This window comes from Colletotrichum paranaense, assembly GCF_030867605.1.
Source record: "Colletotrichum paranaense strain IMI 384185 chromosome Unknown Scaffold_4.1, whole genome shotgun sequence".
In the NCBI taxonomy this organism is placed as follows: domain Eukaryota; kingdom Fungi; phylum Ascomycota; class Sordariomycetes; order Glomerellales; family Glomerellaceae; genus Colletotrichum; species Colletotrichum paranaense.
The window spans coordinates 164,183-189,125 of record NW_026848962.1 but is presented as its reverse complement, the minus strand read 5'-3'; the positions used below and the strand labels follow the sequence as shown (position 1 = coordinate 189,125).

Here is a 24,943-nt window from a genome sequence, read left to right as displayed (position 1 = left end):
CGTTTGTACGTCATGGAAAGGAAGGGAGGGTATCATTGTATGTATGCGGGAAAAAGAGGCAGCAAGCAGGTGGAAGCTACTTTCCCCTGACATGCCAAACGCCAAATGGACACGCGAAATCTGGAAGATAAATCACGCCAAGGTACAACCAACCAACAAAACCAAGGGATCCCAAGCAGATGTGTTGAACCTGAGACTGCGTGTAAGCATTGAGAGAAGAGATTTGTAGAAATAATCCCAGGACAGGGAGTAAGAACAAGTGTGGGGAAAAGGATTGCCTGAAAGATATTGAACCCGCGAACCATCCCCCATGCCCGCCCGCCCTGCGAATTAGAGATGACCTAAAAAGAAAAGAAAAGACCTTGTGCAATGCCCATCCGGACCCAGAGGTATCACGTCTCCCGATAGATGATGATGATGCTTGAAAAACCCAGAAAACAGAAACGAAATATGAAAACCTTAAAAACCTGAAAAGAGTAAACCCCGAGCCGGCTCGACCAAAACACATCTCATTCCTCCACGTTGTGCTTCACTGGCTGTTGGTAAGCCTTTGGCCGCCCATGTAACTGAAAAGAGACCTCTCAACGCCGTCGCCCACCGAAATCCTTGACCGCCCCAACGCGCTTGGATGCAACAAAGATACCATGGCTGCGCGAATGCATAAAAAGAGCGGGAACTTGAAAGGAGAAGATGACCATGGTAGGATCAGAATGAAGACGACGGGGAAATCGTCATGGGTTCTAACAATCCGTCCTACTGTGTCAGGTCCATGCCAAACTCGTCTTCCTCCTTGAAGTTCAGCGAGGTCGGACCACTGTCGTCATCATCCGGATCATTCCAAAATTCGCTGCCGGCGTTGAGATCGTTGGCGAGACCGGTGCCGTTGGTAGCGCCAGGGCTGACAGAAGTGCCGTCACCAACATTGCCTGAGCCATTCATGGGCTCGCCGCGGAAGTCGGTGTGATGGGGTACCCGGAGACCAGATCCGGTCGTGCGAGAGTATCCTGGAACTTCGTTCTTGGAGATGGCTTCCATCAACTCGGTTTGCATACGCTTCTCATCCTCAGTGAGCTCGAATGGAAAATGACCGCCGAGTTCCGCAATGGCGTTCATCAACTCCTCCTGCTGCTGCAACTTCAGATGCAACATCCACATTAGATCTCTCGTCCAGCTGACTGCGCCATTCAAAATGTCTCCCTTGTTGGGACCCTTGTCCTTGTCCTCGAGGGGGAGGCCGGTCGTGATATTGCCTGTTGCGCCAGCTGCGCGGCGTGCGCCAGGACCAGCAAGACCCGAAGTGGCCTGAGAGGGGTTGGAAATGCCGGACAATGTAGGCGAGAGCGGGGTGCCGTTCTGGATCATCTTGCGGATCTTCTCATCCTCCAAACGATGGGCGGGAACTAGTCTGCTGAGATCTTGAATTCTCTCGTTGATGTTGTCTCGGCGTCGTCGCTCGACAAGGTTGTGAGATTCCCGACGCCGCTTGCGCTTCATCTCTTGAGAGGAAACCGCACCACCTGGCTGAGCCCCCAGCTTTGCGGGCATCGATGTGCCACCCTTCATCATGACCTCGTTGAGCTGAGCGAGGCCGGGTTGAATAGGCGACGAGAAGCCAGAGCCATATGACGCCGCCATGCTTCCCGATGGGGTCTGCATCCACTGACCTCCTGATGGTGATTTCTCATGCATGCCTTGAGCCCGGATGGATTGAGGACCGAAGCCAGTAGACTCCTGGGTTGCCATGGGTACCGAGTGCATTGCTGACTTGGGAGTCATGGGGCTGCGAGTGTTGGAAGATGAGCTCTTCCGTTGCATAGCTTGTGCCATTCTAGCTCTGTTCTTGGCGTTGAGGTAGTTGGTCTCGGCAGCATCACCAGTGAGGTCCGACCCAGCCAAGGGCGAGCCCGAGTAGGAGATGGGAGACTGAAGCGACGTGCCGAGGGCCTGGCGGTGGTGCATCTGGGCGAATCCCGAGTTGTTGAAGCTGTGCACGAAAGGGCTTTGAATGGGGTCACCGTCGGGGGTGTTGGAGTAGCCGTTGATGTGATTTTGGTCTAGGCCATGATGAGAGCCGTATATGGGTTGGTTGAAGCCCATATCCATGTTTGACATTCCGCTACCAAAGTCCTGGCCGTGGCCATGTAGCGGCTGTTCGGTCGGGCTTCCGAGGCCGTCGAGTAGCTCATCGTCTCCGAAGAGGGCAGAGCCGCTCGAAAACCCATTTGTGTTCCCCGAGTTGGAGTTGTAGTTGTTGGAGTAGGATGATCCATAGTTTCCGCCCATGGCCAAGTCGTTGGGATCGATGCTGCCGCCACCACCTCCACCGTGGCCACCGTTGAACTGGCCGAAGCCGTGCTGTGCCATTGTGTGTACTGTTGACACGGCGTTAATTGGAATCCGCCTCAAGGATATGCTGGATCGGCGATGATGCGAGGTCTCGCTGACCTTGTAGTGCTCACACCGCCTCTTTCGTCAAGAAGCGTAGTTGCAGGCTGCGCTGTTATGCTGGAATGATTCGAGAAAGTTTGACCCGGAGAGGTTAGAGCTGTAGTGAGTTGACTCGTCAGCGTTGCGGCCGAATATGATGGTCAGGTTGCGCAAATCAAAGGTGCTCCGAGGTTCGCTGCGCGCAGTTTTGCTTCGGGCAGACACGAACCGGGGATTGTATATGCGGATATTCTCCGCACAGGCCCAGGCAGTTTTGAACGCCACCTAGGCAAAATAGGCAGGGAGAGCGAGCGGGAGAGGAATGCGAGTATGAGGAGGAGGGCGCGACCAAGGCAGGACTGACTCACCGAGCAAAAGGGAAAATGCCGGGAATATGTAATGTTGGTCGACAGCACACAAAACCGTTGTTACACGGGCATTCACTACAGTGATATGGAAGGTGCGGGGATGGCGTCCTAAGTAAGGGAAGCCGGCGTCGTAGATGGTAGCGAGCCGAAAGGCGGTTAAGAGGGGTGCGTATGTGTGTGCGCGCGAAAGAGACTGAGAGTGCGAGAGTGTGGGAGTAAGCGAGGCAAGGTTTGCGATCTAGGTCGCCTGTCGCACAAGTGTATAAAGATGAGCAGGAAATCGCTGCCTGTTGGTTCGCAGGAGCGGAGACAAGCGATAGAAGACCAAGTGTTTGTCGAGTCTTGGAGTGAGGTGAAGGAGGAGGAGGAGAAGGAGAAGAAGAAGGAGAGAGTTGAGTCTTGACAAGTTGCGATGGAAATGCGTTGTCGGGGAGTCGGGGGTTTGTAGTGTGGTGCGCAGGCGGTGCGATGCGGGCTGCGGGTGAGCGAAAGTAGGTATGAGTAAGAAGTTGGTGTAGGAGCCTCGGGGCTGGGCGCTACGGCTGCACTGGACTGGGCTGGGGAATAATTAGTTTAGGACTGTGTTGAACGAGAAGGACGTGTGTAGTGTCAAGTATTTGTTAAAGTGCACGATTATCCGTACTTCGTACATGGGAGGGGTGCTAAGGAAAGCCCATGCGGGAGACCGATGCCAGACGCCGAGGGCGAGGGCGGGGGAAGAGGCGAGGGGTACCTAAGTACCTTGTACTTGAGGTACCTTAGGGTGAGTAAGGTAAGGTAGGTTTGGGGGGAAAGAAGAATCGGGGACGGGGACGGACGGGGACTGACTGGGACTGGGACTGGGACTGGGACTGGGACTGGGGCTGGGGAGGACCCTCTTCGGCTTCACCTTACCTCTACCAAAGCTGTGGGGGAGCGAAAAGGTAAAGCTCGTGTCGGTGAGTTATCTTTGGTTGGTGACGGAGGTGCAGCGTCTTTTGCGTCTGCTCAGGAAATAAAAATGGGACGCGTCCGCTGCAAGGGAGGTTAGAACACCTCTGCTGGAATGAATACGGATACTTTTGACGGTGTGAAGCACGCCTCAAGGCTTGGGTGATCCAGGCCCAGAGACAAGGGGTCGTGAAGGGGTTCACAGCAGGCAGGGTTTGCCAGGATGGGACAAGACAACTTGTGGTTCAGGACCTCGAGGTGTGCTTGTGTTATCGAGCATGACATGTCTGCAGTCCGGTCCGTGGGCCGAGGGGCGAAAAGGGAATAAGAGCAACGCGAAGGAGAACGGACGAGGTGCAGTGATGGGACACGGATGCTGACTTACAGAAGAATATGGGTGGTGGGTAATATTCACCCAGGTCAGTCTCCCGACTTTACACGGTAGCTGCTGTTCCTTTCGAGAGGTGACGAGAACAACGCTTTGGCTCGGCTTTCCGCCTGACGCTTGACGTTGCACAAGAAGGAAATAGAGGTGAGCGTGAGGATAACGGTGGTGGTGGTAGTGGTGGTGGTGGAAAGTAGCTCTTGTCGATAGAAAGAGAAGGGAGGGGTCCAATACCAGGAAAAGATGGTGTGCTGATTTCTTGGTATTGCTACCGTACTTGGCACTGCTGATGCTTGCTTCCTGGTCTGCTTGCTTGCTGTGAAGTGCCCACTAGTATAGGTAGGCGGGATGGCGGATTGAAGTATTGGCGGTGACGCTCGAGAGTGCGTGAGAAAGTGCGACGGACGAAATGGGTTGCCGCCGGTTCGGACGGGTCGGAGACAGGTGGGATTCTTTGCTGCGGTGGTTGTCGGACCCTTTACAGTGACAGTCGACTGCTTGGATTTGAGCCAGTCAGATATGATATCCGCGACACAGGAGTGAAAGGAACAAGGGAGGTAGAGAAGAGCAAGTGAATGGATGCGATGCAAGGAGAGTGAACGGAAGAGGGCGGGGATGCCATGTATAATAAATGTGTGGCGGAAGAAGCGGCTGTGAGGCTGAGTCGTGGAATACAACTCAACGAGGGGGGTGAGGAAGGCTACATTATAAGGAAGGGGGAGGGGATTGGAGGATGCGCAAAGCAGTGTACCAACCTTGTTGAGGAGAAGGAGGAGAAGGAAAAGGGAGTGACCAAGTATGTCTTTCTCTCTGGATCTTCAACGCAAAAACACCGGGCGGTTAGTTTGAATAATGTCTGATGTGAAAGTGAAGTGGCGTTTACTCACTTGGATAGGTAGTTCCCGGGAAAGCGGTGCGGTTGACGTGCAGCGGTTTCTGGGGTCTCCTGTATTGTTGGTTGGGGGCGGTTTTTTGGGAGTGTTTGTTCCAGGTAGGACGAAATAATTCCTCCGTGGGGAATGCGGCCTGTGTGCGGGTACACCGTAAAGGTCCACAGGTGCAACTGGAGAGTTGGAGAAGCCTGCAGAGGAGAAAGGGCCAAGATGGGAGTCGGAAACCGGCTCGGAGTGGTAGTGAGCGGTGATCCCTGTCGATCGCTAGATGCGCGTCTTTTCGCACACTGCTAGGGCGAAGGTGAGTGAGGTTGGTGTTCGTAGCAAGGTAAGGTATATCAGGGTAGTGTCGTAGACACAGATGTGATTTCTTGCGCGGAAAAGCAGGGCACAAGACAGTGTCTTGAGCAAGATAGAAGAGGCAAGCAGGCAGAACGCGTTGCCTTAGGTTCTTTCCAACTTGGTTTGGAGAGGTAGGTACGGAGTACAGAGAATAGTACAGAGTACTTGTCTCTCGAAATAGGACCTACTGCGTAAGTGGGTTGATTGCTGTCGCTCCAAGTGTCGCCGTTATTTGCTGGCGCTGTAGGCAAAATTAGGTTTCGGCCTGCCGATGTCTGGAGCAAAGCTCCCGGTCGGTCCAGAAGCAAGGAAGGAACAGGGTCGTCGGCGAGACGGACGCAACGTGCTCTCCTCTGAGAAAAGACCGGAGTGAGAGCTCCCCGAATTGTCGACGCCGTTGCGCAGGGGTTTCGGACCCGGCGGCTTGGGAAATCTTGGATAACTCGCGCAAACGTATTCGGGATCACTAAGCAGTGACCAAGTTTACGTTCAAACGTTCCAACTTTCCAGAGAACCCGGGCGGTGATGTCCGACTGTGTGTAAGGTAGGTAGGTAGGTATTGTCTACTTCGTACTTCCTGGTCTCTTTGCTCTACTATCCCAGCGTCTAGGTCGGTGTTGATAAGTTGCGATGGTGAGCCTGTATTGGTACGAATGAGAGCGTTCCTACTGTGTCTTGTATCGATGGTTTGTGCGTCGGTGAGTCGAGGTAAAGGTAAGGAATTTTGGGGCCTCTGATGCATTGGTGTTGGGTATTGGGTATTGGGTCCGGATCTCGGCTGGTTGTTTCTGTCCTCCCTTGTCAACTCTCGTTTCCCTCTTGGGTCCTGTCTGTTCTGTTTCGTTTGCCAACTCCCAGAACGGGGCATCTCCACCTACCTCCTCTTGATTTGTGTTTTCCCACGTAACTCGAGAGTCGAGATTCGGTCGTTTCTGTTGTTTGAGATTGTGTTTGCTCAATCGTTTCCTCTTCTCTTCTTTCCTCCTCCTTTCTCTCTCTCTCTCCGGTACAGAGGGAAACGCGCTAGCATTTATATCAAGACCGCCTTCTATTAACACACACTACTCCGTATATCATCTGGATGAGGCTTGTCACTTCACTTGCATCTCCTGACTCGTCCCATATTCCGGGGGTGGCACCCCCATTCTATCCTCACTGGGACGTTTTGCCAGCCTCTTGGTCCGAGTCGGGATGAGATGGAGGGCAGCCCGGACCCCGTGATGCCTCCAAGTCAGACGGCTAAGACAACTAACCCACCTACTGGACCCGCGCCGGCCGCGACGACTCACGACGCTCATCGGGACCTGCTTAAGGATCGGCAGGAATAAGGTGGTCATGCACTTGAAATGTCTGGCTTTCCCTCAAAAGAAGACATCACGAACTCATCTAAAACTGGGCTGCTCCATGGCTCCTAGACTGCCCGGCCAGGAACCCGAGGCCAGAAACGCCCCAGAATGCCCTTGGCTTAGATATGGGATTCTGTCTCATTTCGCATTGCCTTGTTTAGAAACCAGTTTTCGATTCACCCCGCAGAACACCTTACCCATGGCGCTCATGGTCCATGGCCGGCTTGACTCCTAGTTGGACGACGTAGCTCTGGAGCCCTGCGCGAACCCCGCCAGCAAACACATTCCTACTAGGAGAAGCCTTGTCGACGCCCAAGATGTCGGCTTGTTGGCATTCAGTTCAGGCATGGAAGGGAGAGCTCTTATCCGCGAATCTGAGATATCACACCAGGTCGATACAAGGCTTGTGTGTGCCAGAAGCTTGGAAACTCGCGACATCTGGAACGGGTGCAAACATCTTCACCGCCTCCAACCTTTGCCTTATCGCCTTCTGCCTCGACTATAACTCGCTTAACAGAAAGACAAAGAGCCTGACCGCCGTCTTGTCGCATACATTGATATCTTGGGTATATCCCGCTTGGGGTAGCACACACACATGCACACACACACCCTCATGCCTCTGTCAGGCAAGCACCTTAGACAATCGAGAGGCCGCCGCTGTGATGTCAAGCACCACTCTCGAACCTTGTCCCCTGTGGCGTACACATACTGTGTGTAACTTGGGCTCTTGACGCAAGATACATGCGAACTTGGTTCAACATCTGAAGAGTATCGTGATTAGATGGGCGGCGCCAGCGGCAGTGACAAATATCCCAAACATTGTCTCCCAAGCGTTTTACTCCTCTTCAGATCATCACCACCACCATTACGGCATAATAGGACGAATATCTGCTGGGAAAACCCACCCCTGGCCAAGATGTGATCGCCCGCTCCGCAGTGAGTGCCGGCGGCAATCCTACCCCAAGTGGCCTTCACCTACTCGATGCGGCCTCGACTTTCCCCCTCCTGCACGGCTACCAGCAGCAAGTCTCAGAGCTGCAGCCGCACTGTATCAACGATGTAGAAGATGGTGAACCTGTCAGAATCGCGGTTCTTGCGCCAATGTAAAGGTTGCAAAGCGCCTCTGGAAGGTCGGGTTGGGTGTGGAGTAGGGGAAGGCTTCCAATCATGTGCTGCCGATTAAGGATAAGAATGACCTTGTGGACCCACCCAGACTCTGAGGAAATGAAACTGGATGTTCTCAAGTGTGTCGAGGTCTCAAGGTGAGTGTGTGGTGAGGTGCTGGACCAGAAATTCGATAACGCTGGTGGCTGTGTTGGTTGGCTGAAAGACCGGGTTTCGGGGGATCATGGGTACGTACTTCCAGCCGACAGGTGGTCTGTGTGTCCGGGGAAGGATGCAGCCGCTGATTGGCCGAATTCAACCGCACCTGGTACACCTGCGCTGCTTCGCTCTGAGACATTCTCAAGCTCACCCTGCCTTGCTTCCTCTGCCAGACTGCCTCTCTCTCAACCTCCGTCCCGTTCCATCACCTCCCCACCCCCTTCATCAAGCTATCAACCTCGTGTACCAGCCGCCTTAGCCCCCCTCCATCCTCAGGCCGTTCGCCGTTTGCCTTTTCGCCTTCGCCTTCGCGTTCATCTTTGCGTCTGCCTCGGAGACTTACGTTATTACGACACGGTGCGGTACGCGCGGACACTAGGCCACCACCAAGAGATCAAGACCAGCCTACGTCGCATCACAAACCGAACAGGTGGTCTCTCAATAGCCCACCTTCTTGTGCACATTTAATCGTATGCGCCTTTCGAGACTCCCCCTCCATCATGGGCCATGACCCTGTATATCAACCAAGCTGACCATCTTGGCTGTGGAGAAGCAGCTCAACACCCGTCTTCCTGACGCTCATCTGCCGCGCTATACCAGTCATCTACTCCCGTGCTCTCCCAGCACCCTCGACGGAGGCCACCCCGAAATCGCTCTCCACCCAATAGCAGCCTTTCCGCAACTCGACTCCAAGCGGACTGCCCCCGATACTGTCAAGGGCCGCCTGTCACTTGACCACATACTGCTCGACTCACAGAGAGGACGCTCCCGCTCTTGCGTGCATCTTTTTGCTATTTATCTGGTTTCCGCGGGAGTAACGACACCTGCGTCTAGCACGTCATAGTTGCATCTCTCGGCTCCCATATCCCACCGTTACGATGGCGTCCGCTTCTTTCAGAGACTCGATGAACTCACTGGGTTGGTCAAGACGGGACCAGGACGTGCCCGTCAATACGGCGCAACAGTCCGGTCTCATGTCTTCGATCAAGTCCCTCAACCCCTTTGGAAACAACAGCTATATCCAGCTCCCAACAACCGAGGGCGCCGGCGCGCCTCTGCCTGCTGCCAACAGGAGAGAAGAGGAGGAGGGCTTCGCAACGCGTGAGTCATTTCGTCTGTATGCTTTCGCCGTCCCACCACCTCTGGCAGCTTCATCCTTGAGCTTCCAGCTCCCCTGCAACTGGCATGGCCTCTAGTTGTGGATTTCCCATGTCTCGGATTGCCATGTGAGCAGGCGGGTTTACGAGGTGGTGTTGTCGTGTCCGCTTCATCTTCTCCGAAACAGCCATGCTAACGTTGTATATTCCACTTCCAGTGAGTCGATGGGATCGTTTACTCATTTTTGGTGCCTGCAACCTGGGCGCCCTTGCCTGCTTCGTCATCTGCTTCGCCTTGTTCCCGGTAGTAGCGGTGCGGCCGCGCAAGTTTGTGATTCTGTGAGTTTCCTCGCTCCCTTTTCTCTCCAACTTCTGCCCTTTGCCTCGTCGTAAGCGATTCTGCTCTCTTCCGTGCTTCCGTGGAGGATCACCCCACGGGTGCTTATCAACCCGGCTAGTTGCCGGCGCGGCAGATCGACAAAGGTGTGTTTGGATCGGTACCTATTATGCCGTACCCGAATGTAGCCTTGCCCCTCTCTATCTACCCGCCTTTCATGCCAGATGATCTTGCATGGCGAGCTAGTTATGAACACCTTATCCGGTGATCGAACGGCGTGATGAGGCCTCTCGGAGGGCTTGGCGTTGATACGGCGTTCGCGTTCGCCATCTTCGAGTTGCGTACCTGTTGCTAACATTCTCATTTTCCAGATGGACACTTGGCTCCCTCCTGTTCCTGGCGTCCTTCGCGGCCGTCATGGGCCCGATGGCGTACGTGAAACACCTTGTCTCCGGCCAGCGTTTGCCTTTCACTGCTGCCTACTTCGGATCGCTTGGGCTTTCCATGTACTTCTCTCTCGGTGTAAGTTCCATGACGTTGTCATCATTACGAGGCGAAAGCACGCCGGCTGACTCCGACATAGCTTCACAGCACCATTTTGACCTTGATCTCGGCTGTCATCCAACTGGCTTGCCTTATTTGGTACCTAGTCAGCTACTTCCCCATGGGCTCGAGTGGACTGCGCCTGGCCACCACGTTTGGCGCCAGAAGGGCTGCTGCCTGGATGACGGGCTGAGCTTGGAGCTCTCATGTACACCTTGTAAGATGAAGACGAAAAATGATTATGGATGATTGTACCACGGTAGCTAGTCGGCATTGTTCTTCATGTTTGCATACAGAGTGGGCGAAAAAGAGTGTCGAAATAAGGCAGATGTCGAAATGTGGTTCACGTAAATGTACCAGGTAGTCGGGGCGTTCGGCTGCACTCTTGGCCGCTCTCACTCGCCACTAATAAGAGAGGCCATGACTTTGTCTTGAATCGATCTCTCGGACCTGGTATGATATTCTGTGTTCCGGGCGCGATCATCTTATTTTGTTCTCCGTCTGGGATCTGAGTCCCATCTACAGCCTTTCTCTCCGGCTTACGTCGCCAACTCCTCTACAGTGACAGGACATCAACTCTCTTCCAGTGAGGAGTCCTTATACTCTCGAAGAAACCCGGCATCGTTTGATCATATACCTAAGTTCAACTAGGGGCACCGTGTTCCTTCAGGGGCTAAGTTTCCTCTTCGGCTTGGAGCTTCCCTTTTCGCCCGGTGGATTTCTGTCTCGGTCAAGATATTCGAGGTTGTGAACCATCTCGATCGTTCGTCGTGACTTATTATAATGGCCAAAAAGTAGCGCATAAACTTCTGCTGGCTTCAACAGTATGCTCAAGAAATGCCTTTGTTTTTCTCTCTGCCGGGTGCTTCTTGGATGATGGCCATCGAGTGACGATCTCTCCACATCGAAAAGACGTATGTTCTTGTTCTGGCTTGAGTTGACCATCAAATCTGAACGTGAGGACTGGTCACTTGCTGGCTATACACACCCACCTCGCACGGTAGCAGTCTCGGTGGAAAGTCGTGGGACTAAGCTGGGAGTGAGCTTCACTTGCACATCTTGACTCTCGACTTGAAAGACAAGGAACTACGTAGCATTTTAGAAACATCGCAAAATTCCAGGCATACAAGATTCCGGCTCTTCATCAGATGTATCCCGTACTACTGATTGGAGGTCTTTAGGCGCCGTGTGTGTGAATGCCCCTTCTGGTTTTTTTTTTCTTTGTTTTTTTTTTGTATTCTCCTTTTTTTCTTTTTTTCTTCGTTAAGGGTCTCTGGACAGCCCGGCCCCACAATGATCGACGGATTAGCCTCTGCCGAGAACCCTGAGAAAAGGACATGGCGTGGTGATTTCCGTGTCTCTTTTCATCTCTCAAGTGATACTTCCAGTGCTCAGGGGTACCCTGAATTGGTCTTATCAAATCCCGCTGTTGGTTTCATTGCAAGGCTGAGAAAAATGGTAATTAGAGGCCGAGAGAGAGAGGCTTTCACGGGGTATGGAAAAGTCACCGAAAGAGTATCCACTTCGGACGGTGGATCCCGGCACGGCCAGGAAGGCTCGGAAGGCGAGTCAGTCCTCTTCATTCGAGAAAAAAAGATAACTGTCCAAGGGTTCCGGTGGAGAAGCACTGATTGTGAAATGGGATCCTGGGAGGCTGGGAAGCTTCGCCGAAGAGGGAAGTGGGAAATAACAGGTTGTTGGCCGAAATTCCCGTGTTCAGGCGCGTGTGCGCAAACCCTCTTAGATGAGCTTTTTCGATGAGACTAGGTTACGAGGCACGACAACTCCTGTGCCCTGTCTATCAACATCGAATATTCAATATACTAGACAGCGAGACTCACTGTCGTTAACGCGAGTCCCACTTGGCTTTCCCTGCAAAAAGTTGTTCCGAACGGGCTCCTTCCGAAGGATGCCGGGTAAGATCATCCAGCTTTCTGCATCAAACTGTGCCCTTTACGCCATTCGAGCGGTGGCTGGAGGTCGAGACAGTATAAGCAAAGGTGTCTAGCCAGTGTGGCTGGCCTGAATCGTTTTTGACAGTCTGCACAGGGCTTGCTAAGCCTTTTCGGCTCTAGACAGACGAGGGCACAATGCATTGGATTACTAGGCTGCGCTATGTCGGGTGAACCACGAACGCGCAACTTTGTATCAAAGGTGTGGGCCGGGTTGTTGTTCGAAAAAAGAAAAATCAGATTATACCAAAATGAAGAAGACGATGGAAAGAATTCGACCGGGGTCGGGAATTGCCCACCGCGTTTCAGTAGGCGACTGGACATGGCAAATCATCGTCTTTGATATTGCCAATATCGACCTCAAAGGCGTCGATGATGAATGACAAAGGCAGCCAATACGATCAATGTGAGAGAGGTGGTCATCGCAACTGATATGGCCGAGGATTCGACGGATCAAACCGTGGCATATTACTATGTACGCCCGCCTCCAGTGCATAAAAGGGCCCGGAAGTCGTTCCGAAAACAAAGCGTTCAAAGAAGGTCGGCCGAAGGTGGACGACCAAGAACACGCTCTGTGGCGGTGTGTGTGGCACAGTGATGCGGCGTATTCGTACTTGTAGATAGTAAAGTAGATTCAGTTGACGCTCGTGGGACAAGGGCTTCAAAGTAAAGTATAACGTCAGATGGGGGGCGCGGTTATGTAATCCACATTATGGAGTTTGAACAGCAAGAAATGTAGCCGCACTCATCGTTCCCCTCTTCAGTGCAGGCCATGGAGATTCAGAGGATTGGATGCAACGCAGACTGCAGAGGAGATGCGGTCCAACCGGCCATCATTGCAAAAGAGAGGAATTGTGCGTGGGCTGTGAATATGCAAATGGAAAAGATTCCAAGAGTCAAGCGGGCTTCTCAGTCTTCATTTTCTCCGCGTCAAGGTACGTACCGATGTAGCCAATGGCGCCTGCCATTCGAAAGGTAACTGGAAAGTGCATACCGCCTCGACGCACCTGCCTTACTTTGGACATAACAACTGGAATTCGCAAAGAGTCCCTTTTAGGTAATTTGCAACTTCTACGAGAACGCTGATGTGTTACGGTAGTAATGGCAAGACGAGGAATTGCCCTCCCTCGAAGGGCCCAGCTACCCACTTACATAGGTCTGACTTGCAGCAGAGTCGAAACCATCCATCTGCCCGCTCGAGCGGAAGGTGCGGTGCATTTCGGCGCTGTGAGGTGCGTCTGTACATCGACAACAGCGCTCTGCGACATACGATACAAGCGACACGGGCGAATAAGCCTCAAGCTGAAGGATCATCACACAAAAAGGCACATGATAAAAATGAGAGAAATTGCCTTGGCCTGGTGAACAACCGACTTATATTCGCGCAACCCCACCAAAGCCGACAAGGGACCGGAGGGGAATGGATGGGATGGGCACGCATGCAGAAGGTCGCAGCCAGCAGGAAGAAGAAGCAGGAGCAGAAGCGGGCAGACCACTTCCGGGGTAGATACGGATAAAGGAGTTGGGAAGGTAGGCGAAAAAACAATCCAATGACCACAAAAAGGTAGAGAGATCCTAGGATTCGGTTTGATGCAAAGCGAGGTGGTGACTACGCAAAGACTAACACTTACAGGCTACCCGTGCTACCGTGGTGGAGGCCATTGACCAGAAGAGGAGAGGAGGGAGGGGTAATTTGGTATATGTTTTTTTGTTTTGTTTTTTGTTTTGTCCCCCTCTCGTCCAAGTACTGTCCTTTGAACGTGTGTTTTCCTTACACAACCCAACCTTTTCTGACTTACACCGAGGTCATGATCCAATGATGGGCTGCCTTCACCACCAATCTTTGTGTCATGCCGGTCCCGTCGGTGCGTCTTGCTTCCTGCTTCCTGCTTGTCACGCCTGTGCCCTGTTGTTGCTACCTTGCCTTGCCTTAGTGTAAGGTATCCGTACCCCGTAAGGTAAGGTAAGGTAAGGTATGTAATAATCAGTGCCTTGCTTGTCTACCCTGCCCTGCCGGGTCGGAGCGATGGGCAATTTCTGCCGTTGCCGGCCACTTTAAGCCTACCCATGTCGTCGGAAGCCTTGAGTATCCGCGTTTCCTGACTGGTCCAGGTCTCGCGAGGTACCATGCCTTAGTCCCTTCCAGCGGCCTCACGGCCTCAGGTAGGAAATATTTCGGCCACCGCCCGCCCCGTCAAAGACAAGACTGGAGCACCTGGACGCCCCAACCCACGTCAGTCGGTGGTGACCCCTCCATCCTCGGCCTCCTGCGCGCTCTCCCACTTTTACCGTGAGGCACCTCACCTTACTGTGGTAGGTAGGTAGGTCGGTTTGCTCCCGTCCCGTCCTTTCATTCCCATTGCTCACAGCACATCGCCTGAGACATGGACCTATTGGATGCTCTGGATGAATGAGACTTTCAAATTGCCTACCTACCTACCTCACCTTACCACCTACCTCTTCGTCTTCCTATACGCTAGGTGTCTTGTAATAAAGTCTGATGAATGGTTGGGCGTGTCTTCTATGAGATGAGGTGGTGCATGCCCTGCTTCACCGACAATGACCTGCATCCAACCTGCCTGACATCAGTGTGTAAGGTAAGCCTAGGTACGCCTGTAAGGTAAATACCCTGAGATGAATCACCAAGGTACTCCCGTACATGGAAACCCGCGGATGAAGCACCTCCCGCATCTCAGTGAATTGTCAGTGCCTTGGGGTCCCTTCCCTCAACCCCAAACCTCCAGGTCCCAGTCAGTCACCAAAGAATTCCAATCACCCGCTGTGCCAGCGTCCCTTCCCCCCCCCTCCCCGCTAAAAAGTCAGGTCAACCAAGCTGCCTCCACCTTTTACCTCAAGTGCCAACCTGGTAGTGGCTTTCCCGAGAAGAAAAAAATTCATTCACAAAAAAAAAACTCGGGCCTCAGATTTTATTCCTGGGCCTTTTTCTCCTCCTCTCCCACAACCACACATATCTCTCTCTCTCTCTATCCCTCTCCTCCACAAACCTTGCCCTACCGGTATCCTTGTGGTCATTCTTCCTCTGTTCACTCGTCCTGCTCGGTCGATACCTTTCTGTTCGCCAATTTTACAATAGCGGACATTTCGTACACGACCAGCGAGACCCCTCAGGCCAATAACCAAGCCCTCCTCCAATCGAAGCCTTGCGTTTACCGTCTTCCACGTTTTCTTTGGATCGCCGCAGCCCGAGCATCTCCGGAACGTCTCGCCTCGCTTGCCTCTCGCAACCCAAAAAAAAACACACTCCGTTGACGTGCCTTCAACCCACCTCCCCCCTTTTCGTTTACGAGGAACACAGCTTCCACCGCACCTCATACCATCTCGTTCGCGCACTCGATCCTACTGATTCGTCAGTCCTCGCGTGCCTTCGTCCTAAGCTCGTTTCCGCACTCGCCCCGAAAAAAACTCTAGCCACCTTCCGGCTTCACTGGACCAGCAGCACCTGCTCGTCCCGACATTCTTGCGTTTACCTCAATCTTTGACGGCTTTCGACGACGTCAACCGGCTCCTGATTCCTTTCACGGCACCTCAGGCCGCCGACCGACTCATTCTTCGGACCACGCGGAGAGGTTTGGTTCGCCCTCTCCGGTCTGTCTCCGTCTCAGGAGTTGCTGGTAAACCTCGGTTTACCCAATAGCAGGATACACAACAGCCCGTTCGCGGCTACTACCTCAGGGCCTGGCAGGATTAGATCAGTTGATCATCTTCCCTGGTCCTTTATACCCAATAGTCTTTCGAGGCATGCCTATTTCTGCATCAGACCTAGCATCAGACACGATGGCTACTGCATTTTCTTACGCTCAAGCCGCCAAGGGTCAGGCGGCCACAACACCCGCGGCCCAGACCACCGAGAACGGCAAGGACTCCGCGAGCTCAGTAAATGGCGAACAACCGGCTGCCGAGCCCACCGCTGTCAAGAGCACCGACTCCGTTGACGACGAGTCGTCGAGAAATACCCCTCTCAAGGCCCAACTGGCTGCCAAGCAGGACATTTCCTCTGCCCAAGCAGAGGCCAACAGCACGAACACACCATCTGCCGCCGCTTCCGTCACCGACTCGCGACGCGATGACGAGGAGGCCGTTACCGAAGCCTCTGCCCGCCGAAGTGAGAAGAGCGTGAGGTCGGCAAGCGCATCTACTCGCGTGACTGACGAGGCCGAGCCGAAGAAGGGCTCTAGGAAGCCGAGAAAGGGCAAGGCCGGAAAAGAGTCAAGTGAGGACGCGAAGAAGGAGAAGGCCGCAGAGCAGGAGAAGGAGGAGCCCAAGATTGAGCTCGTTGAGGCGCCGCTTCCTTCGGTCAACATCTGGACCCAGCGCAAGGAGACTGCGGCTCACAAGACCTCTGTGACCTTGCCCACCGCCAATGGTGCTACCAGTGCATCTACCCCAGTTGACACCTGGCCCAACAGCCAGGAGTCCAAGAAGAAGAACAAGTCCGCTGACGGCGCTGAAGCCACCAACGGCACTGCTGCCGGCAAGTCTCAACGCAAGGCTGGCGATGGTGATTCCGCCGCCAGAAGAAACGGTGCTCGCGGCTCAAGGGTTATTGAGAGAGATAGCCGACTGACTGAGGTCCCTCCCCCTGTTGGCGACGTTCACTCATGGCCTACGCCTGAGACGGCGGTCAAGGAGATTGTCAAGGAGGAGAAGCGCAAGCCTTCCGAGAAGGTTGAGCGGGTAGAGGTCGAGGCCCAGGATGATGCCGGCGCCAAGGGACGTTCAAAAGACAAGTGGGAGCGTATGGACTTTGTCCCTACTGTCCAGTTCTCCACCCCCATCCCCTCAGTTAGAGGCTCTCGGGGAGGACGAGGTGGTGCTCGTGGTGGACGCGACGTTACTTCTCGTGGAGGTCACGGTGCTGCTGCTGCTGCTGCCTCTGCTGACAAGCCGGCCAGCACTGCTGCCCCTACCAAGGCTGGAAACGAAGCTCGGGACCGCGCTCGGGACGGTAACGCTCCGGCCAGAGCCAACTCTCAGCCCCCTGTTGCGAACAAGCGGGCCTCAATGGAAGTCTCTAACGGCAAGGAGCAACGCAAGCCCACGGCGCCCCACTCTGGCGAGCGCAACAAGGAGTCGCAGTCAAATGCCACCAATGTAAGTTGATTTCTTCCTGGATTATCCTGCGATACCGTCTACAACATGTATGCTAACCCATGGAAAGGAGCAGGCCGGTCCTGTCAGAGAGAGAGGCGAAGGCCGCGGCGATAGGGGTCGTGGCGGATACCGAGGCCGTGGAGGTCACCCTGGAAACATGCCCATGCACACTCAGCAGTCTTCTTACATGTCTAACGGCAACTCCTTCGGCTCCCAAGGCCCCAGACAGTACGCCAGCCCTCCCCTTCACCAGGGCGGCAGCTTCCAATCCTCTTACGGAGGTTCCCAGTCCCGCGGTGGTCGTGGCGGCCGCGGTCAGTCAAATGGCTCTGGAGCGTTCCGCGGTGCTGGTGGCCCTTCGAACTCTGGCCGTATGCGTCAAGTTCAGACCAACATGAACCAGGTCTCCTGGGATTACGGAGTTCCCATGACCCCGGGTTCTTATGCCGCATTCTACGAGCAAACGAGACATATCATGATCCCTCAGATGGAGTACTACTTCTCCGTCGAAAACCTCCTGAAGGACACCTACCTGCGCAAGAACATGGACAGCCAGGGTTTCGTGCCCTTGGAGCTTGTCCTCGGCTTCCAAAGGGTTCGTTCGGTGGCCGATGCCCAGACTCTGCGCGCAATTATTGCCGAGTGCCCCCAGCTGGATTACGTTGTCGGCGACGATGGCATTGAGAGACTGAGATCTCGTACCCACTGGCAAAAGTTCGTCTACCCTAACATGGAGCTGCGCTTCGATGCTGCCCGTAACGAGGGACCTCAGTACTTCTACCCCCGTTCCCTTCACGCCATCGCTCACTACGACCACGGCATGCTCGGCGACTACCCTGTTATCTCGCCGACTGCTGCCTACCCCAATGGTGCCGAGAATACCTACGTCGCCTACCCCACCGAGGCTCAGGGTGGACAGCCGAACGGCACTGTGAACGGCAATGCTGCCGAGACACAGCTTTCTGCTCAAGTCCCCGAATTCCAGCCCGGTCCCGCATCCGAGCAAACGGCCGAGGCCTCGGCGGAGACGGAGAAGGCCCAGCCCCTCGTCAATGGCTCTGCCCACACAGAGAGCGCACCCTTGACGAACGGAAACCACGCTCAGCCTGCTGAAGCCCTCCAGTCCTAGTTGGACGAAGGCATTGTCGTGGGCTGTGGCAGCGAGGCGGCAGCATCAGGATGTGGTGACGACAGCAGCAACTTGTCGAGTCCTTCGCAACGCGCACACTTGCTGATGCGGTTTCGAGGGGAGAACTCGGTTGCAGAGTCTCCCATCGACGACATCCCGTTCCCTGAGTTCCGTCTGCGCGCGCTCTCCCAACGGCAAGATACTTTAGCCGGGGAAATTCCCGGCGACATGAAATCCCTTTATCGGTTCTGGTCTCATTTCTTGGTCCGGCATTTTGATTTGGAGATGTTTGAGGAGTTTCGGGCATATGCAGTGGCGGACGCCACTGGGGGAACCATCAACACAACTGGCCTCAAGCACTTGATTGCATACTATGAAGCGGTCTTACAAGAGGACAAAAAATACCCTCTGGACAATCTGGAGTCTCTCTATGGAGAAGCGAAAAGGCTAGCTGCGACAGCCGAGACCCCTTGAGAGGTAGCATCTGGGTCGATTACAATGACGAGGATGTCTTACGAATTGGGCAACTCTTGTTGGAATTTTTTCCACAACAAGCTGCGATAGACCCACCTAGGTTGCGGTCGCTCGATTCTCCGTCTTGGTCAATTTCACCGAGCGCATATTCCCAGTATCGTTGAATCTGCGACGTTTTTTGGGGGTCATTCGGGACGAGGTCGCAGTTGTTGTCGTCTTCGAATGGTTGGAAAAGTTATCTGCTTCTTTCTCACAAAGGGGGATGGGCCGCAGCACAGAGAGATATGCTACCAGGTGGCCAGCGACATACCCATGGGAGGTTTGATTCGGAATTAATTGGGACGGGGGGAATAATCAGAGGCAAAAATGAGGCAAAGAGGAAGGCTTCGCCCCTCTTGCGTTGGAATGTAGAAGCTTCGTCTCAAAGACAGCTTCGGACACGGGTTGATGAAAGTCTCTTCTCCGGCGTAACTCGGCATACAGGTCCGAGATGACAAGTCATGGATCGGTCTTACTTTCATTTGGCGGTTTCTCCTCATTATGGATGGATTTTGAAGTACCTCCTTTCTCTCCCCTCGCCTCATTGCTAGACGAAGAAAAAAGTTTTCTTCCTCTTTTTTTACCTTTTTTTTTTTAACTGCACATAGCTTCTGCATGCTTTATTCTGGGAAAACACAAACAGGGAAACAGGGGAAGGTTTATGGGCATGAAATGCATTCGAGCGGTCACAAGAAATTGGAGGCAATGGTCCATGGTGTTCTACTAGACTTTTTCCTCTTTCTTCTTTTCCCTTCCTTCCTTCATTCGCTCATGAGCACACACGGGGGTTGGGGGGGAAAGGGAAAGAAAGAGACGGCATCATCAGGCAAAATCAGTCGAGCTGATGCTGTATTGCATGAATAGGACCTCTTAAAATGAATAAATCGGAGTATATGGCGTTCACATGGTGTAACTTGAAGTCGTGTCGCGTCGTTGTGGGTGAGTTCATCGCGGAAGAGGCGCTGTCTTCCTCCTCCCTGGCTGGGCTGTAGAGCAGTGGGTCGAACATCCCTTGAAACCAGACACTGGCAGTTGATTTATCCACTCTAGCTGTGGCGACACACCCCCTACAAGTCAACTCTCGATATGTGTGAACAGGGTGGTGGAAGAGGGGAACCGACATGTTGCTCCTCCTGCATGGTGGTCTCCGACGATATCTTCGACCTCAGACCCTCAAACCACCACATACGACCATACCCATTGGAAAACTCGGGATCCCGTCCGCTCTCCCATAGATAAGCCAATGAGGGCCGGATTAGTAGTTGGGTCGGTGACGACCAGCGAATACCTGGTGTTGTATGTTTTGATTCTTCATAGGCTTTTGCATGGTGGTAAGAAGGCTGTGGACATGGATATCACGATCTCCCAGCGGCGGTTGGGGACGGTGGTGTTTGGTTGCGGGGTCGAGAAGTTCCAGTCGTGAGGTATCATGCGGGGTAGGCAAGTTGCTGTTCTCAACTGTTCAAGAGATTGAACTGTGGTCCTACCCCGGTTGTCGTCGTTTGCTTTTGATGGAACGGCATCTCCGAGGTCTCGAAGTTGCTGGTGCGTGATCCTTTTCCAGCACTCCAACAGCAGGATCTAGGTATCGACGTTGACTTGTGTATATAACCCATGTATGCCTCTTGATCGTCGGGCAATGTCTACTGACTCGCTGGAGTATACTTTTCCATGAGTGTTATTACAGTTGTACGAGTTTGTCAATGCCCAGTCCTAGTCTGGCACTTTATCAAGGGGTATTGTCACCGAGAAGAGGAAAGGATGATCACGACGAGAGCTCCCTCTTATTGTCAGCATGTAGCCTTTACGTAATTGGGATTCTTATTATTTGAAAGCCCATGTTTGTCTTCTTTAGGCAGACACAAATTACCAATTTCTTTCCCAAACGGTGTGGGCGAGGCGCCCGCCCACTTCGAAACCGACCCCCAATTCATCATATGACTTTGAGAGAAACGCTTTACATGTCGGTATATCTGAGAAACTGATAAGAATTGTTGGGGGAAAATAGGTTGGATAGGGTATAACAAAAGGCTCTTCTTCATCTGTTACGCACGTGTCGGTGCCCGGGCGTCTGCACGGTGAAGTTGGATGTCAGAACTATTTCCTCCTCCTCGTGTGTCACTGTCGATGATTGTTGAAACTCGAGTACCTATTCAGGCGCCGGATCCACTTCCTGCTAGCTAGCTACTTTGCTTGGATAGGGACTCAGCAAACAATTGCTATCCAGGCGGTAGATTCATATCTCGGAGGGAACCTACAAGTAGCTCGTGAAACGTGAGTGGTTGTATCCAGCTCGTTCGCAGCTTTTATATTCTAGTTGGTAGAGCTTGTGTTCTCGCACACCAATGATACTTACATGACTTCTTTTAAGGAACGATGTGATGATTTCGAAGCGCCCAGCCGTGAGAACTGAAGTAGGCTTCTGTCGTCTCTGAAGGTACCATTGCTGCCTGGACCTCTGAGATATCTTCACGCTCAAGCTAGGTTCTTTACTTGCTCCTGTAGATCACGGAACCGTGAGCTGGTAGAACACCCGGCCGAATATAAACAACAGGGCCAAAATCCAGAGACTCATACCAGTACATACAGAAAATGCCCTGGCACGCTTGAGTGACGTGAATTAAGAGAAGATGAGTTTGGGCTTATCATGCCCCACTCGAAGTTTCACGAAACGCGAACAAAAGACTCGGATGAAATATGTTGGGAAAGTCATGCCATATTACTCATTATTACATAACCATCCTAATCTCAAGTCTCGCCATCTGCCGTTTTGACAGAAGTAGAGAACCAAGAAGAGAAGGGAATTAGACCGAAAAAAAGTCATTATCTACAAGTTCTTCATGCCGTTTGCCTCATTATTCAGACCGTTTACTGCGTTTCGCTTAACATTTGTCACTCATCCCACTTAGAAGGCCATGACGAGACCGACAACACCGGCGGCAACAGCAACTAGGCCGTGAACCATGGCGGTCGGGGCAGCGTTGGGGGCCTCGGTGGAGGAGGGTGCGGCAGAGCCAGTTGCGGAGCCGGAGGCGTCAGTGGCGGAAGCGCCGCTGGACTCAGACGCACCGCTCTCAGTTGCGGAGGCGGACTCGGACGCACCGGTGGTACTGTCGAAAAGTGTTAGGATACATGTGAGTTGATGGCAGGATATGGGGAAAACTTACGCAGCAGTTCCAGTGGCGGACTCGGATGCGGTGTTCAGGACAGTGGAGGTGAAGGCGCTGCCAGCAGAGTCGGTGCCGGTGACGATGCTGGGGGAGAGCGTGGGTACGACGTCGGTGGTGATTGTGGTCGGGACGGGGGTGACGGTGGTAGAGATCTCGGTGGTGATGGTGCTGCCGTCCGAGTTGGTGGTGGTGACGGCGATGACGGTGGGCACGGGGGTGCCGGCCGGGGCAGCAGTGGGGCGGAGGCTCTCAATGGCGGACTCGAGAGCGCCGTACTGGCTGGTGTACTGCGTCGGGATGGCCGCGGAGAACCAGTCCGGGGTGCTAGTGGCCTTGAGGACAGAGTAGATGTAGGACTTGAGATCCCCGGTGACGCTGGCGGCGCTAGCGGCGGAGCCGAAGGCCGAGGTCAGGGAGTCCCACTGGTCAGTGGGAATGTAGGCCGAGATGAGAGCATCGGCGGCGGCAGTGAAGGCCGGGGCGTCAGAGCTGTGAGGGCTGTGTTAGTATATGTCTGGCTAGCTCCGAAGCTCCCCTTGAGCTATCTTTTAGATCCCGAGCGGGAGAAGCTGTGTGTCTTACACTTGGCGCGCGTCGATGGGGTTGGCAACAGCCAGCTTGGCGGCAATGGCCAGAGGAATGATGGCAGACTTCATATTGTTTGTTGGTTGAGGGGATGGGTATCACAGGTCTGTTGAGGACAAGGCGGCAGAAGTTCTTGCGGAGGGGGGGGTATCACGGGCTGGCTGAAGCAAACAAAAGCGGATGGGAGGGAAAGAGAGTGAACTACGGGACACAGCTTCGGAGGGTGGATGAATGATTTAAATAACAGACGAGAAATCGTGGTGATGCAGTCAAGAAACAAATGACGCCGTACGCGGTGAAGCTGGCGCGGGTACGACCACGGAGCAGGCCAGAACGAATGGGGAACCCATGGCGACAGCGATGGTGGAAGCGAAAGCTGGGAATTGCGCGTTTGTTGCCCATTGTGAGGGGCGAGAAACAGGCGGGCCAAAAATCTTGGTGTTGGTCTTTTTTTTCACATACCCTGGTCTGTATTCCTTGGAAAGCGGAGGTTGGGTAGAGATGCTCGATGCTTCGAGGCCCTTGCAGCCGCAGTAGTAGCCGGCCAGAAGCAGGCCAGAAGCAGCTTTGAGCTGGGCAAACGGCAAAGCGGGCAGGGCGCGAACAGGGAAGAAACAAACGAAGCTGTAAACGGAGGAAGACGTGACGAGAAGCAGGAAAAAGCAGGGCAGGGCAGAGCCGTTCAGGCGTGACTGGCTGAAGTGAAGGTGAGGCCCCGGGCGGGATTGAGCTGGCGTGACGTTGACGGTTGACCCGGTTGCTTGCGTGTGTCATTGTGCGGTCGAATCGGGTCGTAGAGGATTTGCCTTGCACAACGTGAATGATTGCACCGAAATGGGTACGAATACACGGGTGATGGCATAGCGGTGTTGGCTCACTCGAGCAAGCAGGGGAACTGATTGGCACCAGGTTGCGTGTTTGCCGGCCCTGATCGTGGAATGGGGTTGGGTTGTTGAGAACTTGGGAGGCTGGGGAAAAGTCGAGCAAGCTGAGGATTCAATTACGGAGCCGAGAAAACCCCAGCTGTAGGCAGGTATCTTGGTTATTCTGTCAAACGTTTTGGCTGTATGACTTGCTTGGAGCTGTGCTCGTCTCGTTGAAAATCTTCAGAGTCGTTCTCCCTCTTTGATGGGAATCAAGGGCATTACTGCAGAGACTTTTAGACGAGTCTGTGGTGAAAGCAAAACTGGCATTTGAGCGAACTCTGGTCATGAGAATGCGCTTCTCCCCCGCGCGAAAGCACAAGAATCAGGTTACGGTGAAGAGATGCAAAGCGAGGCAGGTAGTGGAGGTGGAGGGATGTGGTTGGCGGGTAGTTGCCGTGGGTCCACACTCTCGAGCTGGGCTGCATCATTGGCGAACGCCGTTTTCTTTAGACGAATCACACAAAGCAATTGTTCGAGCTGGGGAGGCAGGAACAAGGGATCCCCACTCACGGCCGGTGCTCCCGTTTTCCGCCGTTGATACGGGCACGTGCTAGGATGAGGTAATTCTCGGACCAGACAACGCACGTGACAACTGAGGTCCAGACCTTGGGGCAGTGACCAGGCCACAGCCGCCACACATCCATCGTCCACGTGTGGCACTTTCCGATGCAGAGTGTGGCTGCGCAACGTAACCAGTCCCAGTACTCCGTAGGTACTCCGTTGAGAAGCAGCAGAAGTGCAACACTACGTCACGGGCTCAAGAACACCCTTGCCCTTTCGGAGCAATTTTCCAGGTTCCCCTCCTCAAGTTTGTCACCGCGGGGCATTAGATTCGCTCCACAGTCCACCTCAGATTCTCAGCCCAATCAATCATCTCACCCACTTTCAATGTTCTATTCGATCACTTCCCTTCTATGATTCTACTTACACAGTAGGTATCTGCTTGTCATCCGCGACTACATATCTTAGCGCGTTCCCATCAATTCTGTCTGGCCAGTAAGTGCTGCATCTCGAAAGATACCGAATGAGGTTTGTTGCATTTTCGGTAACTTCTTGCTGTTTGGAAACGAATGATATCATGCCGCAATTACGACGAACCCCCAAAATATTCACAACCTACCTTCGACGTGATCAACCTGTTACCGAGAGAAACCAACCTCGTGGAACTTGAGGCATTAAGAGAAAGGAAAAAAAAGAAATAAATCAACAGGGATCCTCAATTATGGTTATGACAGACATGTTCCGTACATTGTTGGGCATCACCTGGCTCAGTGGGAAAGCAGAAATGGGTGTTTTCGCGGACTGACCGAGCACTCGGTGGCAGAGTCCTGCCTTACTATGTAGGTACTGGGTCTTTAGCCCCTCCTATGGGCGCTCGGCCAAGTGGAGGGCACACTATGAGAGGTAAGGCAAGAGCGATTCTCGATGTCTCATTGGCCAGAATGCCTGTAGGTATGAGGTCATACTCTCTCCTACTGCTTCGTTGTCAACTCGTCCCGCCCTCCCCTCCGCCCTCCAGCTAGAATACTCCAGGGAACCCATATGCCACTACGGCTCCCCCAGGC

The 24,943-nt window shown here is 53.6% G+C and overlaps 10 protein-coding genes across 10 annotated transcripts; 5 read left to right on the top strand and 5 right to left on the bottom strand.

Moving 5' to 3' along the window:
- Positions 1–76: 76 nt before the first annotated feature.
- CPAR01_05045 (uncharacterized protein) lies at positions 77–508 on the bottom strand (the record flags this gene model as incomplete). The annotated part of the gene is made up of 1 exon (XM_060489324.1): positions 77–508. The coding sequence occupies one exon, from the start codon at positions 506–508 to the stop codon at positions 77–79; it is 432 nt and encodes a 143-aa protein (XP_060350790.1).
- A 245-nt stretch (positions 509–753) lies between these two features.
- On the bottom strand, positions 754–2,364 carry CPAR01_05044 (helix-loop-helix DNA-binding domain-containing protein; the record flags this gene model as incomplete). The annotated part of the gene is made up of 1 exon (XM_060489323.1): positions 754–2,364. One exon carries the CDS (start codon positions 2,362–2,364, stop codon positions 754–756), a length of 1,611 nt encoding a protein of 536 aa, XP_060350789.1.
- A 1,781-nt stretch (positions 2,365–4,145) lies between these two features.
- Positions 4,146–5,460, bottom strand: CPAR01_05043 (uncharacterized protein; the record flags this gene model as incomplete). The annotated part of the gene is made up of 2 exons (XM_060489322.1): positions 4,146–4,926; positions 4,994–5,460. Coding segments are annotated over 2 exons (1,248 nt in total), but the record flags the coding sequence as incomplete, so codon positions are not given.
- Positions 5,461–6,566: 1,106 nt separating this feature from the next.
- Positions 6,567–6,926, top strand: CPAR01_05042 (uncharacterized protein; the record flags this gene model as incomplete). The annotated part of the gene is made up of 1 exon (XM_060489321.1): positions 6,567–6,926. A coding segment is annotated over one exon (360 nt), but the record flags the coding sequence as incomplete, so codon positions are not given.
- A 1,966-nt stretch (positions 6,927–8,892) lies between these two features.
- On the top strand, positions 8,893–10,184 carry CPAR01_05041 (uncharacterized protein; the record flags this gene model as incomplete). Its single annotated transcript, XM_060489320.1, has 4 exons — positions 8,893–9,115; positions 9,330–9,450; positions 9,820–9,970; positions 10,032–10,184. 4 exons carry the CDS (start codon positions 8,893–8,895, stop codon positions 10,182–10,184), a joined length of 648 nt encoding a protein of 215 aa, XP_060350786.1.
- A 2,751-nt stretch (positions 10,185–12,935) lies between these two features.
- CPAR01_05040 (uncharacterized protein) lies at positions 12,936–13,460 on the top strand (the record flags this gene model as incomplete). Its single annotated transcript, XM_060489319.1, has 2 exons — positions 12,936–13,000; positions 13,100–13,460. Coding segments are annotated over 2 exons (426 nt in total), but the record flags the coding sequence as incomplete, so codon positions are not given.
- Positions 13,461–14,616: 1,156 nt separating this feature from the next.
- CPAR01_05039 (uncharacterized protein) lies at positions 14,617–15,213 on the top strand (the record flags this gene model as incomplete). Its single annotated transcript, XM_060489318.1, has 1 exon — positions 14,617–15,213. The coding sequence occupies one exon, from the start codon at positions 14,617–14,619 to the stop codon at positions 15,211–15,213; it is 597 nt and encodes a 198-aa protein (XP_060350784.1).
- A 489-nt stretch (positions 15,214–15,702) lies between these two features.
- CPAR01_05038 (La domain-containing protein) lies at positions 15,703–18,658 on the top strand (the record flags this gene model as incomplete). The annotated part of the gene is made up of 3 exons (XM_060489317.1): positions 15,703–17,055; positions 17,123–18,183; positions 18,253–18,658. The coding sequence occupies 3 exons, from the start codon at positions 15,703–15,705 to the stop codon at positions 18,656–18,658; spliced, it is 2,820 nt and encodes a 939-aa protein (XP_060350783.1).
- A 2,944-nt stretch (positions 18,659–21,602) lies between these two features.
- Positions 21,603–22,523, bottom strand: CPAR01_05037 (uncharacterized protein; the record flags this gene model as incomplete). Its single annotated transcript, XM_060489316.1, has 3 exons — positions 21,603–21,807; positions 21,865–22,356; positions 22,450–22,523. The coding sequence occupies 3 exons, from the start codon at positions 22,521–22,523 to the stop codon at positions 21,603–21,605; spliced, it is 771 nt and encodes a 256-aa protein (XP_060350782.1).
- A 699-nt stretch (positions 22,524–23,222) lies between these two features.
- On the bottom strand, positions 23,223–23,465 carry CPAR01_05036 (uncharacterized protein; the record flags this gene model as incomplete). The annotated part of the gene is made up of 1 exon (XM_060489315.1): positions 23,223–23,465. A coding segment is annotated over one exon (243 nt), but the record flags the coding sequence as incomplete, so codon positions are not given.
- Positions 23,466–24,943: the final 1,478 nt, after the last annotated feature.